The 12,699-nt window shown below is 45.6% G+C and overlaps 1 protein-coding gene across 3 annotated transcripts in view; it reads left to right on the top strand.

Moving 5' to 3' along the window:
• Positions 1–383: 383 nt before the first annotated feature.
• The window catches only part of Plekhh1 (pleckstrin homology, MyTH4 and FERM domain containing H1), a 51,856-nt gene continuing 39,540 nt past the window's right edge, over positions 384–12,699 (top strand). For all 3 annotated transcript variants that reach the window (XM_008852157.3, XM_029555558.1, XM_008852158.2), the window contains exons 1-2: positions 384–492; positions 9,287–9,460. In XM_008852157.3, coding sequence (XP_008850379.1) covers positions 9,335–9,460 — 126 coding nt within the window. In that variant the 5' untranslated portion in view covers positions 384–492; positions 9,287–9,334. The remainder of the gene's footprint in view (positions 493–9,286; positions 9,461–12,699) is intronic.

Genomic DNA, 12,699 nt, shown 5'->3' on the forward strand with positions numbered 1-12,699 from the left:
GGTGGCTAGACAAATGCTGGAACCTCCTTCAGGGGGAGGGTCTAGTCTTGTCCCCATCCTGCCAGAGTCCCACGCTTTCCCGGGCCTAGGAGATCCCGGTGGCAGCTGGCACGCAGGCTGGAAGCCGCTGACCACACGGCCCCGGACCCGCATCCCTCTGAGCGGCCGGAGCGCGCCCGCGGTTTGCAGCGGTGGGAGGCTGGAGCCTGCTGAGGTCATTTCCTGTGCCTGGCTGCGATCGGTCCGCAGAGCGCCGCACGGCGCGCGGGGCGGAGGGAGTGGGCGCGGCGGTGCAGCGGGAGCGGCCGGCACTGGGCGCAGCGTGCCCGGCTTTGTGCGGAGCCAGCCGGCTGCCCTCCCACCGCGACCCCTACTGCGGGGGAGCGGAGACCGGGCGGCCGCTTGGGACCCGCTGCAGCGGGAGCCACGCTAGGTCGGCGGGGGACGCGCGAATGCCGGGGGCGAGGCGGAGACGCCCGTAGCTCGCGGCAGGTGAGCGAGCCGGGCCGGTGTGGCCCGGCGGGCGAGAGCGTTCGGCTGGGCTCCGGGACTGGCTCCTCGCGGCTGGGAGACTACACCGGAGCAGGTGCCTCCCTACCTAGGAGTCGCGGGCCGCGCGCGGGGAATCGGGCGCTGCTGGACACCCACACCGGGAGGCCAGGGCTTGCCTTCCCGGGGTAGGTCCTGCCGTTGGGGACCGGCTTAATCCAGTTGCTCCCGGGAAGGGCTCCCTGGACGTACGTGCGGTCTTCCACCACGGTTGCTCCCGCGCTCACTCCTCCTGCTCCCCTCCGCACCTCGTCATAGGCCGCTTCTAATGTGCATTCTGGATGTTTCCTGGCGTCCTTGTGGGTCAGGCTGGACTCTTAGTTACGTGCCTGCCAGCAGCAAAGAGCACAGGTTGGGCGCCGAATGGCATCGGGGCTTTGTGTCCTAGCAGGCTTAGGAACGCATCCCCCATAGGGGTGGCGGAGGGAGTGAAGACCCTCTCCCTGTTGGATTGCTCCCGGTCAGGATACTTCCTCCCTGTCAGGATATCGCCTCCAAGAACTTCTGCTATGACTCTATTTCTTAAAACTTACCAACAGATCCTGGGTTCCAGGAAAACGTGTGAAAAGTCGTTGAAATAACTTCAGTAGAGAGTTGTCAATTCATTGGCACCAGATCTTTTACGTGTCAGACACCATAGTGCTGGTAGTACACCACTTAATGCTGTAGACCGGCTGACTATTCATGTTTCTCTGCAAAGGAGGAAATCAGTACTCAAAAATTGCGACCTGCCCAAGGTTATAGAACTGAAAAAGGTCACATAGAGGCAAATCCCAAACCTAAGCCTTCCAGATTCCAAATGTAATGTTGTCCCTTGCCCTCCCCGACTTGCTCAAGGGATCTACTCAGAGCTGGGTTGTGATTCTGTTCACCCAGAATCCATGGAAACTCATGGAAATGAACAGTTAACAACAAAAACCTGTGGTGCCCCTTCTGCTCTCTTTGGAAGTCACCATCTATAGGAAAGGAGAGTGTTCCTCTGGTTCCACTCCCCAGGGTCTATTTGTCTGTCTTTCTTTTCTTTCTTTCTCTCTTTTTTCTTCTTTCCTTCCTTCCTTCCTCCCTCCCTCCCTCCTTTCTGCCCCCCATGCACAGAAACTCCTTCCTTCCTTCCTTCCTTCCTTCCTTCCTTCCTTCCTTCCTTCCCTCTCTCACTTTGTCTTTCTTTCTCTTTCTGTCTTTCGGCAGTCTCACAACTGGTATCCCAATCCTCCTGCCTCAGCCTTCTTAGAGCAGACATTATAGGCATGTCATCATGTCCAACACATACCTCTTTAGTATTCTCCTTGTCTCTACAAAGCTGTGTAATTGTATTGAACTATGTTCCTTAGAGGTTGGAGAATGCTTTATACATGCAGGTCTTAAAGTACAGGGATTCCCCACTCCTGTTTTGGAAACTTCAGAGAAGACTGGTGCTGAGCCACCATCCTGCATTGCCTGGGCACACCAAATGACCCAACTTGCCCTCTATCAAAATCTGGTTCAAAACTGATGTAGCCTGACATAGTGGCCCATACCTGCAATCCTAGTACTTAGGAGTATAAGGAAGGAGGCCTACTGATTCAAAGCAAGCCTCCTATATGGCAAGTTCCAGACCAGCCTGGGCTACATAATAAGACCCTGTGAAAAAAACCGCAAAACTGAAGTCTGATTTGAGCACTTAACTGCTGGTTGAAATATGCATTAGGAGAGCCTCAGTGGAGGGTACTTTATAATGTCACCTAACCCTCTGATTCCATTTCCAGGGCTGTCCTTCAGATATACTCTGATATATATGAAATGATGGATATTCATTGAATATTCATTGCAGTATTATTTTAACAGAAGTTTGGAAACAACTCAAATCTCCATCAGTAAGGGTTCCTTAAGTACGACCATATAATAGTCACACAATAGAAAGCATTAAAGCTCTGAAAAGCATGGAGGGAAACACAGTAAGGATGTGTGGTAAAAGGAAGAGCTCTGAGTTCTGTTGTTAAGTACAGTGCATATAGTGTATTCAGCTGGAGGGATGGCTATATATACACTATATATGTGTATATATATATACACACACCTATATATAGTTTGCATAATTGTGTGTGTATTAAGCTTGTATTTGAATGCATATGCCCTGGATAACTCTGAAAAAACACAAAACCCCCAGCAGTGGTTGCCTTTGAGGAGAACTACTGCTGAAGGCATAGGAAGGAGCCTTACTTTGTGCCTTACACCCTCTCGTTTAATCCTGAAAGATAATAGACAATGTAATTATTAAAATCATATGACCTCTTCACTGTGAGCTGGCAGTGAGCATAGCCATGAACCACATATCCTCATATGCCCAGGGCACTGATGGTTTGTGTTTTGTTTGTTGCCAGTAGTATTAGCTGTTAGATATTGAGTACTTATGTACCTAATAGGGGGTCAGATTTTTAATAGCTCCTTTAATTTTCAAGGAAATTTTGTGTAATGTCTTCCTCTGATTCTATTATAGATGCATACACAGTGCTGAGATTTCCTTTTTTTTTTTTTTTGAAAGTTCTCACTCTGTCCTAGAACTGGTCTCTTCCTGCCTCTAGCTTTCAAGTGCTAGGATTACAGGACATGTAGTGCCACACCCAGCTGAAATCCCCTTTGTTTGTTGAGACTGTATCTCACTTTATATAGCACAGGCTGTCTTGGAATTTGAGGCTATCCTCCTTCCTCAGCCTCCTGAGTCCTGGGATTACAGGTGTCGTGCCTGGCTTGAAATTGCTTTTTTTTGGGGGGGGCGGTATTTATTTTTATTTGATGTATATGCGTATTTTGCCTGTGTGTAAGTGCATCCATGTCATGCAATGCCTGTGGAGGCCAGAAGATGTGGGATCACAGGGTGGTGGGGATGGGGGGTGATTGCTAGCAACCATGTGAGTGCTGGGAACCAGGCCCTCTGCAAGAGTCAGTGCTCTTAACTGCTGAGCAAGCCATCTCTCCAGCTCCAAAATTGCCGTTTTTGAAGGTCAAAAGATAATTAAATATTGACAGCTTTAGATTATTCATACTGATATTGATATCGATATTATCGCTCTCATTTCTAAATAGCATTGCCCTCAATTTCAAAGTGGAACTGAGGACCAGGGAAGCTAAGCAAATGGATTATTTAGTGTCTGAGCCAGTACCCAGGTTGTTTGGCCTCAAGGCATGGGATTTTAAGTCCTGGGCTGTTTCTGTTATTAAGGGAAAACCCTCCTTTTGATATATAGGTTCTCTAGGCCTAGGACAAGCTCTCTCTTTCCTTTATCTCCTCTAACACTGTTTGAAATTCGATGCTCACACCCAGCAGAGGTTTCAGAATGTTTGCTGCTGGCTTCTGTCAAATGGCATGCTGAGATCTGAGGGAGTTGAGTTGTACCTTGTCTGCTCACCCTCTCCTTCCAGATGTATTACCTGGAGGAGGTGCATGGCTCTTCTTTCCAGCAGTTGGCCGTTTCAAAGAACAGCACTTTCAGATTAGGTGCTTAGCCCATTCATAAAAAGTGGAAGTCTCCTGAGGGCCTCACATTCAGGAAAGGAACCCTGGTGAGAAGCTTCATTACTCTGTGTGTGTGCGTGCGTGTGTGTGTGTGTGTGTGTGTGTATGTGGTGTGTGTGGTGTGTGTATTTTCTTTTTAGGCAAGGGTCTCACTGGTGGCCCTTCTGCCTTAGTCTTCAGAGTGCTGGAATCACAGGTATACACTACCATGCTTGGCCCCCATGACCTTCTGATGATGTCATTGAGGCACTGTGCTGGCCTGGGTCTGCAGTGACCAGACTTGAGGGTTCATAAGTCAGAAGAAGATCTTTACTCAGCTTTACATCTTCATTGTTGCATATAGGAATCACTTTAGCAAAAGTTGGCTGAATTAATTTAATCTCGGCATTTTGTCTATTTCTGGCCAAATCCCCCAAGCTTGCCCAAGAGATTCCAAGTACAGCCTGTGTTCTCTCTGATAAATCCGAGTCTGAAGTCACCAAAGGGCTTCCTGTTCTTTTTTCCACAGCTTCCTCTACTCTCAGCCCCTGCCCTGTAGCATGTCCCAGGGGGCCTCCATGGCACTTCAGGTTGCTGGATTTGGGGAGCTCCAAAGCAGTTGGTAAAGATCGTGGCACTCATCTGGCTCATCTACCAGGGCTAGACTGGTAGACCAGCAAGTCTCTAGGATAAAAGAAGCCCAGGGACTTGCTGGCCAGGGAGTCTAGCCAATGTGTGAGCTTCAGGTTTAGTGAAAGACCCTGTCTCAAAAAAATAAGGTAGAGAGTGATTGAGGAAGACATCATTGTTGATCTCTGGCTTCCACATATGTATACACAGACACACACACACAGAGACAGAGAGACAGAGAGACAGAGAGAGAGAGAGAGAGAGAGAGATTGAGATTAAGAGTGAACCATTCTTTAAATTGCAGGTATTCATTTCTGTTTATCCGTGCACATCTTTTGGGGAGGTACAATTACAAGGTCACTTAGCAGGCAAAGTTCAGCTTGCTAACATCTTCCCTTAACATCCCTCATTTTATAGCTGTTGGGACTACCACCTACTTTAGCCTGGACAGCCTCCAGGCCTTGAGTTTGGCAGTAGGCACCTTGCTCCTGATCTGATTCCAAACCTCTAAATGCCCTTTACATGCCAAGGCAAGCCTAGCACAAATCCCAGCCTCCTTAGGAACTTGTCAGTATCCCTAAGGCAGAGAGAAGATTAAGCAGACCACTTGATAGTCCAGAACCATGATGTCATGAAGATGCTTGTTGGGAGAAAAGAACTCATTGAAGTCTGTAATCTCAGATATCAGGGCCAGGCAGAGACTAGAGGCATTTTCTTTCCAAAGTTCTAGGAGACTTTGATCTGGGATTTCCTGTCCGCATAGAATCCCTGCAACAGTATGGACAGTCATTAAGGAGGATTTAAAATTTTAAAATCAAACTCAAGTCACCAAAGTTTCTTTCCCATGCCTCTGGGTTTTACTTAGGTACTTTAATTCTTAGCCCTGGGCAAGTTGCAAGACTCCTAGGCTAGTCTCAGATCTCCCATTTTTCTGATTATAGGAAAAACTAAATTTTCCCAAAGGACAAAGAAAGTCAACACAAAGCCTCTGCCTTCTCCCAGCCCTGCAAGGTTCTCTTTGTCTTTTCAGCAGTGATCTTAGCTCAAAAAAGGTCATGGTTTGTTTTTGTCTTCTGTCTTCCTGCTCGTTCCAGTTGGTCCCAGTCTTTTGAAGTGGGAATGGCTGGGAGGTCACAATGTTCTGATTGTCTGGGATGACACTTCTGGGCTTAGATCATGTGTCCAGTGTTCTGAAGATCACAGCACCAAAAGAGTCGGACACTAGAACCATCAGTGGTTTAATTGTTGGACCTTTTCTCTGGGTCTACTGGCATGGTGTCTGAGCTTGGAGATTTGTCCTGGCAGAATGTCTGAGCCCCAGATGCCTTAGAAAATCTGGGTTATAGGTTTATATAAGTGATAAGGCTTCTGAAAGGTATTTTAGAATGCTTCTCTGCTCTTAACAATTTATCTTACTCAATAGAATCAGAAATAGGATGCCCTTCCCTCCCTTCCTCCTTCTACCCAGGATCAAATCCAGTGCCTCAAGCATGCTCAGCAAGTGTACTACCACTGACCTACACCACCAGCCTTTTTCCATTTTTTGAATGGGTGAAGGGGGATTTGGAACCAGGATCCCAGCCCTATTCCTTATCATCTGTGGAACTTTCTGTAGAAGTTACTCAGGTTCTCTGTTCCTTGGTGTCCTGTGTGGGGCAGTAGTGCCTTCCTATAGTTTCTAGGTTGTTAAAGAGGCTGCACATGTACACATGCCTGGCATATAGTAACGACTCAATAAGTGATAGCTATTTGTAAAGCAAAATGGGAGAAAGCTACTAGTGGAAGACAAGTTTGAGAGGAAGAACAGTGTTAGTGACTAGCCATGAAAGAGGGCACCATTGCTTCCAAGTAATATTTGGCACTAGGACTGAAGGTGGCTGGGTTTCAGAGGCCATGTGATTCCTGAAGAAGGAAAAGAAGATTTTAAAACAACACATTTTATGGTAAATTACAAGCATGTATTCAAGTAGAAAGACCACTATAACAAATGCTCATAAACTTATTACCTAGCTTCAAAAATCATTAACAGTTAGGGCTAGGGTGTAGCCGAGAGGTAGAGAGGGCACTTGCCTAGCATGTGTGATGCCCTGGGTTCAATTCCCAGCGCCACACACACGTACTAATTGTCACTATTTTGAGAAATCTTATTTGGTGTATGTTATTCCCCACTCTTGCCATAGAGTATTTTATTATTTCCCCTGCAAATCATATGTACCTCTAACAGGTGACATTAAAGAATACCATCCAGCTAAAAAAAGTGAACAGACATTTCTTAAAATGATTTAGTACTCAGATGATCATATATCATGGTTTGCAGCAGGCCTAACTTATGCTTGCTGCTCAGGGTAATTACTGACAGTGCCCTGGGAGGTTTATAAGCCCTGATGCTGATCATGCCTTCCAGCTTTTCTCTCCTTCCTGGTCACCCTGTGCCTCTTTCTCCAAGCTCAGGTACATTCATTCATGCCTGCTGCTTCCTCTTCTCACCCTTGACCCAGTTTTTCCTTCTAAATGACATGCAGGAGACATCTGGGTAAGTTTCCCTGGCTGGAGTTATTAAAGGTGGCTTTCTCCAGAGGCTGCAGGAAAGCATCTAGTTTTCTGACTTGCATCTTATGACATAAAGGGGATGAGAGGATGAGAATCTGTTTCTAGTCAGGATGAGCCAGTCGTTGACAATTGGTAAAGACCTCAGCTAAACAGAAAAGTATCAAGGAAATCCAAAGTGTATTTCCTGTCTGTTTCCCCCATCTAAAATCTACATTGTATAGTAGAATCAGAACTAAATGGAGAACCAGAGCTCTGCCTCCAGTTAGCTGTGTGACCTTGGGTGAATTTGTTTTCACTTTAAGCATTCCCAAACACCAGGACCCCCACTGCAATAACCAGCCCATTTCCCTGTTCCCATTTCTCCACACATCAGTTGGCAATTGTATGTTTTAATTTTGCAGTTATACCTTCCTAAAGTTCCTTGGAAAACTCAGAACCAGGGACTTCTTTACTTTCTCAACTCCAGACCTAGAATAGTATCTGACGTATAGTTGGTGAGTGGATAATTGAATGAAAAACAAGTGAACCTTACTTTTTACTTCTTGCCCCAGTTGGAATGACTATCAAGAAAAGAGATGACAAAAAATACTGGTGAGGATGTGGGAAAAGAGGAATCCATTCTTATTTGCTGCTGGTAGGAATGTAAACCAGTACAGCTATTATGGAAGCAGTGTGGAGGTTTCTCAAAAATTAAACAGAACATCCATATGACCCAGCTATACCCTCCTGGGCATATTCCCAAAAGACTCCATATCGTACCACAGAGGGACTTGCTATCCATGTTTATCCATGCACTCACTAGTCACAATTCCAAGGAAATGGAACCAGCCTAGATCTTGTCCATCAGCAGATAAGTGGATACAGAATGAAGTTTTATTAAGTTATAAATGAGAATGAAATGATGAAAGTTGTAGAAAAATGGATGGACCCGAAGATTTGCATATTAAGCCAGGTGACCCAGACTTAGAAGACAAATATCACGTGTTCTAGTTCATATTCAGATCTTAGCTTTTAATATTTATGTCTATATGTTATGTATATATGTGGGTGTGAGTGTGAGTATAGACTGTCATTGGAGAGTGCTGTCCTCCCATCACATTCATCAGAATAGCTGTGACTACTTACAAGAGACCCCTGAGAGCAGACTTGTTGACTATTGAAGTTCTCCCATAGAGGAGAGGTTGTGGAGGATCACTGGACCCTTACCTGAGATTCGAGCCACTCCCTTCTGCACCTCATGCCCAGTTTCATGTGATTTTGCCCCAATTTCACATAGCCTTGTGGTATCAGGAAGTGACAAGACTAGAGTAGACAAGACTGTGGAAGGTTAATGAAGTGGGAGGATTCCACATATGTAGCTATGGGGATGTTGTTTTCCATGTTGGGGTGAGGCTGTTTGGTGGTGCTGTTGCTTTGGGGACACCCACATTCCTGCAAGTATCCTTTCACCCATGCTCCATAAGTAAACCTGATAAACTCATTGGTTCCCAAGTTGACTTTGGTTTGTCCTTGGTTCCCTATAAGGAGAAGGGAGGTGTTTGTTTACATCTCCCCAATTAAAGAGTTTCTACACTTGTTATGAAACTAAAAAGGGGACCATGAGAGGGAAAAAGAGGTGTTACAGAAGGGTTGGGGGCAATAGAGTATATATGACATGAGAGTGGAAAGGATTCTGTGGGTGGAAGGGGGGACAAGGAGGGAAGGGCGATGGAGGAGGAGAATCAACAAAAACTGTTTTTACTTGAAAATTCTATTATAAAAGCCTAATACTTGGTATGCTAATTTTAAAAAGTTTAAAGCCCAAAAGAAATGCTTTATAAGGACATCACTTATTAAAATATATGAAAACAATCACAAGATAAAAGAGACAAGGTCTTCCTTAAGTCTTAGGTTTTGTCCCAAGATTGCTCAGCTAACCAGGTCCTAGAGCAGGACACACTGGGCTGAGAAAGGTGGGGGTGCAACAGAGAGAGCAGGAACTCCCTCCCCCACCCTGTTTTCTCTGCCCTTTGGTCTCTTCCTCCCACCCCCGACCCCCATCCCCCATATGTTCTCTTCACACTCACTTATCTTTTCCTCCCTCAGTGTGCTGGAACTTAGAGCTCCCTGGAATATCCAGACGTTGATTCCAGTATGGCTGAAGTCAAGGTGGAAGTCCGGAGCAGTGTAGACTGGCAGAAACGCTGCCTGGCCCTGGAAACGCAGCTCTTCCGCTTCCGCCTTCAGGCCAGCAAAATAAGGGAGCTGCTGGCTGACAAGGTGAGTTGCTCCCCAACCTCAGGAGCCATCTCAGAGTTGGGAGAGGAGAGTTGGGAAAAGTGAACTTTCATTAAGACTGTTATATTTTCATGCAAAATGAAAAGCCAAGGTAGCTCTGTAGTTTGTTGTTTGTTTAGTTGGTTGGTTGGGGTTTTGGTTTGGTTTGGTTTGGTTTTTTGTTCTTTGGGGGGTTTGTTTTTGTTTTGTTTTGTTTTGGTCTTTTTGAGACAGGGTCTCCTCTGTAGCCCCAGCTGGCCTGGACCTCACTATGTAGATCAGGCTGGCCTCGACAGAGACCTACCTCCTGCCTCCCTAGTGCTGGGACTAAAGGCATGTGCCACCACATCCAGACTCAGCTCTTTAGATTTTTATTTAAAATTTATTTATTATTTTTATTTTATGTGTATGCATATATTGCCTACATGTAACTAAGTGCACCTGTGTTGTGCAATGCCTGCAGAGGACAGAAGAGGCTGTTGGATCCTCTGGAACTGGAGTTACAGACAGTTGTTAGCTGCCATGTGGGTGCTGAGATTTGAACCCAGTTCTTCTGCAAGAACAGTCATTGTTCTTAAGTGCTGAGCCACCCATCTCTCCAGCCCCAAGCTCTTTAGATTTTAAGACCAAATTCTGAACAATTTTCTAAGCTTTTACCTGACATTCCTCCCTCCTCTGTCACCTCAAATACCATGCTAAAGAATGATATATAATCTGTTTTAATCTCAGCACTCAGGAGGTGGAAGCAGGCAGGTCTCCGTGTGAGTTTGAGGCCAGTCTGGTCTATATAAAGAGAGTTCCAGGGCTGCATAGTAAGACTATCTCAAAAAAAAAAAATCATTTTTGCCCTCTGTCACTAAGTCACCTGTGGCTCTATCATCATCATCATCATCATCATCATCATCATCATCACTGTTACAGCTACTACTACTGCTGACATTTTATCCCCCTGGCGGGGCTGTTAAGGAGAACAATGGAAATCTCCACCGTGCTGCTCATGACTCAGTGAGCTGCAGCAGACTTTGGAGTCAGACCTGCCTAGCTCTGTACCTTCCTGGCTTTGTGACCTTGGCAAAAACCTTCTGTAAGGCCAGGATACAATATGTATCTCTCAGAACTATTTTGGGAATTATATATAAGTGAGCTAACAAAATCGGTCTTGAATTGGAACTGTTTTACCTGGTGTGGGGAGCTGGCCACTTTGGGCCACATTGGAGGCATATATTCAAGTAGCTGACTCTCAGAGGTATTTTATGGTAATAACCTGTCTAGAGAGTAGAGAGCGTAGTGGCGTAGTGGTGCACGCCTTTAATCCCAGAACTCGGGAGGCAGAGGCAGGCAGATCTCTGTGAGTTTGAGGCCAGCCTGGTCCACATGGTGAGTTCAGGCCAGCTGGGAGCTAGGGCTACAGGGAGACCTTGTCTCAAAAAGACCCCCCCACCCTCCCCCCAAAAACCAGAGAGTAAAGACCTGCACTTAAAATATATTTGTTTGCATACACAAAACAGGAGTGACTCAACTATTCTGCCTAGGATTTGGTTACAATATCAATTTGCTTAGCTAATCCATACTTCTTTCCTTGTACAAAGGCAAAGTTCTTCTTCCCCCTCTTCAAGTACTGTCATTAGTAAAGCTGGAATGAATGGAATAAATGACTTGTCTTGCTGATGGTCCTGCAACTTGGAGTCCAGAAGGCGAGTCTTGCATCACCTCTGCATTTCCATGGCTGAGGCATGGCCTTGGGCGAGACTAGACTTGAACTCTGGGTCTGTTGGCATTGCCCTTTACTGCCAGTAAAATTGTAGGAACTCACCTACCTCAGGGAAAGTATAGTAGGTCTTAGCCAGTGGTTTAAGGACGGTGTGGTCAGAACCACGTGGTGTGCTGCTTGTTTAAGAGTATGTTTTGTTCTAAATCTTTGGGGTGTTGTTAATAACTTGTGTTTAATGAGATCCCAGAAAATGATTTCGTTACCATAAAGCTTGAGAACCTTGCCTTAGGTTATGGTATTCAGAGGGATAAGAGAAGGAAGGATAAGTGGGATCTACTCAGCTGAGTGGGCTGAAGCAGGCCCAGAGGGAAGACTTCTATTTATATAAAAACAACAACAACAACAACAACAACAAAAACACAACAATAACAAAAAGCAGCCAGGCATTGTGGCACACCTTTAATCCCAGCATTCTGTGAGTCTGAGGCCAGCCTGATCTGCAAAATGAGTTTTAGGTCAGCCAGGGCTACATAGTGAGACCCTGTCTCAAAAAACAAACAAGCAAACAAACAAACAAAAATCAGTGGCTTAAACCAGACAGATGCTTGTGTATTTCATGTGTAGCTTTCCAGATAGAAGCAGTCCAGCTCTGTGTGTTTGAAGATGGTTCACCCTGGTGTCCACAACTCCACTCTTCTAAGTGTGTGATGCACAGATTGCATGTGTTCCTTCTGCTCAGATACCATTGGCCGTATCCTAGTCACATGGTTACCTAGCACCAAAGAAGTTTGGGAAATGTCTTTATTCTCAGTAACCATGTATGGTTAGCCAAAAGTTGGGTGTTTTATTTATGAGAGCACAGAATAATCTGCTTTCTTTCTCTCCCCCATCTCCCATCCATCATTTGTAATACTAGGGATTGAACCCAGGGCCTCAAGCATGCTAGGCAAGCACTCTATCACTGAGCTACCTCCTCAGCTAACCAGCTGTCTCTAAGTCTAGAATAATAATAGGGAACATGAACACAAATAGATTGATTAGACATTAGTTTTTAAATCAGTACAGTGGGGGAAATGGAATAAAGAAATACAGATAGGAAATAGGAAAGCACAAACAAAAGGAATATAAGGCAGGTGTGGTAATGCATGTGAGCTGGATAGCTTTAGTGTCAACTTGACACACCTGGGTTGAGGGACTAAGTCTAGAATAATAATAGGGAACATGAACACAAATAGATTGATTAGACATTAGTTTTTAAATCAGTACAGTGGGGGAAATGGAATAAAGAAATACAGATAGGAAATAGGAAAGCACAAACAAAAGGAATATAAGGCAGGTGTGGTAATGCATGTGAGCTGGATAGCTTTAGTGTCAACTTGACACACCTGGGTTGAGGGAGCCTCAGTTGGGGATTGCCTCTATTGGACTGGCCTGTGGCCATGTCTGAGGGGCATCATCTTGTTGAGTGATGTGGGAGGGGCCAGCCCACTGTGGGTGCTGCCACCCCTGGGCAGGTGGGCCTGTGTTGCAT

Source organism: Nannospalax galili, unplaced genomic scaffold, assembly GCF_000622305.1.
Source record: "Nannospalax galili isolate Female #2095 unplaced genomic scaffold, S.galili_v1.0 scaffold285, whole genome shotgun sequence".
In the NCBI taxonomy this organism is placed as follows: Eukaryota; Metazoa; Chordata; class Mammalia; order Rodentia; family Spalacidae; genus Nannospalax; species Nannospalax galili.